This window comes from Kryptolebias marmoratus, linkage group LG18 (assembly GCF_001649575.2).
Source record: "Kryptolebias marmoratus isolate JLee-2015 linkage group LG18, ASM164957v2, whole genome shotgun sequence".
Classification (NCBI taxonomy): Eukaryota; Metazoa; Chordata; class Actinopteri; order Cyprinodontiformes; family Rivulidae; genus Kryptolebias; species Kryptolebias marmoratus.
The window spans coordinates 18,200,912-18,202,843 of record NC_051447.1 but is presented as its reverse complement, the minus strand read 5'-3'; the positions used below and the strand labels follow the sequence as shown (position 1 = coordinate 18,202,843).

General features: G+C 40.9%; 1 protein-coding gene across 8 annotated transcripts in view; it reads right to left on the bottom strand.

The window, feature by feature from the left end:
• The window catches only part of LOC108244055 (lymphoid-restricted membrane protein), a 54,172-nt gene that overhangs the window by 37,179 nt on the left and 15,061 nt on the right, over nt 1–1,932 (bottom strand). For all 8 annotated transcript variants that reach the window (XM_037981229.1, XM_037981230.1, XM_025009015.2 and 5 more), the window contains exons 11-14: nt 1,488–1,544; nt 1,323–1,382; nt 512–576; nt 267–354 (exon numbers count right to left, since the gene is read on the bottom strand). In XM_037981229.1, coding sequence (XP_037837157.1) covers nt 267–354; nt 512–576; nt 1,323–1,382; nt 1,488–1,544 — 270 coding nt within the window. The remainder of the gene's footprint in view (nt 1–266; nt 355–511; nt 577–1,322; nt 1,383–1,487; nt 1,545–1,932) is intronic.

Sequence of the window (1,932 nt, the reverse complement as noted above, 5' to 3'; positions counted from 1 at the left end):
ACACAAACCCACAAAGAAGAGACTAGACCGCAGAAACGGTGGCGAATCACTTCAGAAACAATAAATATTGGGTTAAAGTTGCAGGAAAGTTGCGGCGTTTTGGGCAAAGTTGCAAAAAGTTGCGATTTTGTGGGGTTTGCTTGATTTTGCGGTAATAGTTGCGATCGCAACATCGCAAAATCCTGGAGGGTCTGGTTAAAGTTCCTCTTCACACAGACAGGGAGATCAGAAGCTGAGGAGACGCGAGAACAGAGGAGGTTGCTGACCTCCAGTGGCGACTGTGCCAGAGCCAGCTCTGCATGCAGAGATCCAACGCTGCTCTGGTTCAGTCTGTATGCCAACGACAGGCTGGACCTGTCAGAAAGCAGCATGAATTCAGAAGGTAATTATTATTGTCTGCAAAAGTTCAAATCAAGTCATAAAAGGCACAGCTCAGCGGACAGAGCTCAGTAAAACATGATCACAACCCCTGAATCTGAATATTTCTCACCTTTCCATCTCTTCCACTTACCGAGCCAGATCTGGGAGAATCATCTGCATCTGGTTCTCCAGTTTGTTCTTGTCCTTCCTCAGCAGCTGGAGTCAGGAACAGATAACAGAACTGTGAGTCATTCCAGCCCGACAGATATTTATAGCAAACGCTCACCAGCCTGGCTTTAAGTTGCGTAAAAGACAGCAGGTGATTCATTTCCCACAACTCCACACAACAGCCAGAGAACTGTTTCTGCTTCTCTGTCCACTTTAACTGTTAATTAAGAATATTTAGAACAATTAATTTAGTTTGTTAGTGTAATAAACCCTCCAGTTTGCGCTTTTAAAACATCCTTTTAAGACCCCTTAAATGTGACCTTACAAACTAGTATTAAACCAATGTTTTCCAACGGCTTGATTTTCTACAAAAGTAATTTTAGCTCAACAAAAGTGGCACCCTGAATTTGTAAAACGGACACAGTGGCTTCACTTGTTCAAGAAAAAGGCGAGCAAACCAAGTAGAATTCCTTGAAAGGATGCATATCACTTCCCATCTTGCACACCAAAGTTTCAAGCAAAGATCTTACACGATCTGTTAGTGTTCAGAGTATTTGCTGGGAATGAATCCCAGTTACTTCCTCACCAAATTTTAACTCAGTATCTACAAAACTGACTCAGTTATAGTAATTTTTGTGTGGGCTAATGTTGAGCAGCTGTGGCGGTCATCTTAAATTGGAATCATGATTAATTTCTGTAGGTTTCAATAAATACTCAGTTTGTTCAAAAGATACTTTGACAACAGCCACAGACAATAAGATGACTGATTGTTATAAACACACAAAACCACTGACCTCTGTGATGGCAGAATATTCTTCTACGGCTGCCTTCAGTTCGTCTATCTGCTCGCTCTTCTGTTGGATGTCAGCAGCACGAGTTTGAGGTTTGTAGAAAAAAATGAAAAGAATTCAGCAAAGCAAAAACAGCAATGAAAGAATCACACCCGATGCAGCGCTCACCTCCAATATAACGGATTGCTTTTCACTGATGACGGCGTCAAAGGAGTGAATTTGAACCTGATAGAAGAGAAAGAACAATTATGACCCAGACATCAAAGAAGTTGGGACGCTTCAAACAGAAACAGAATGCAATGACTTTCAAATCTCATAAACCCATATTTTATCCACAATGAAATAAATGTTTAAACAAAATAAAGTATGTTGGAATTTCATGGCAGCAACACATCTCTAATGGTTGGGGCAGGAACAACAAAAGGCTGTAAAGGTAAGTGGTAGGAGAATTTTACACCTAATTAGGTTAATTGGCAACAGGTCTGAATAAAAAGAGCTTTTTAGAGGCTCGATGTCTTAGAAGCAGGGGTGGAAATTAAAAATTTTGTCCACCAGCCACAGTGGCTGGTGGACAAATTTTTTTACCAGCCACTCAAATATTTTACCAGCCACT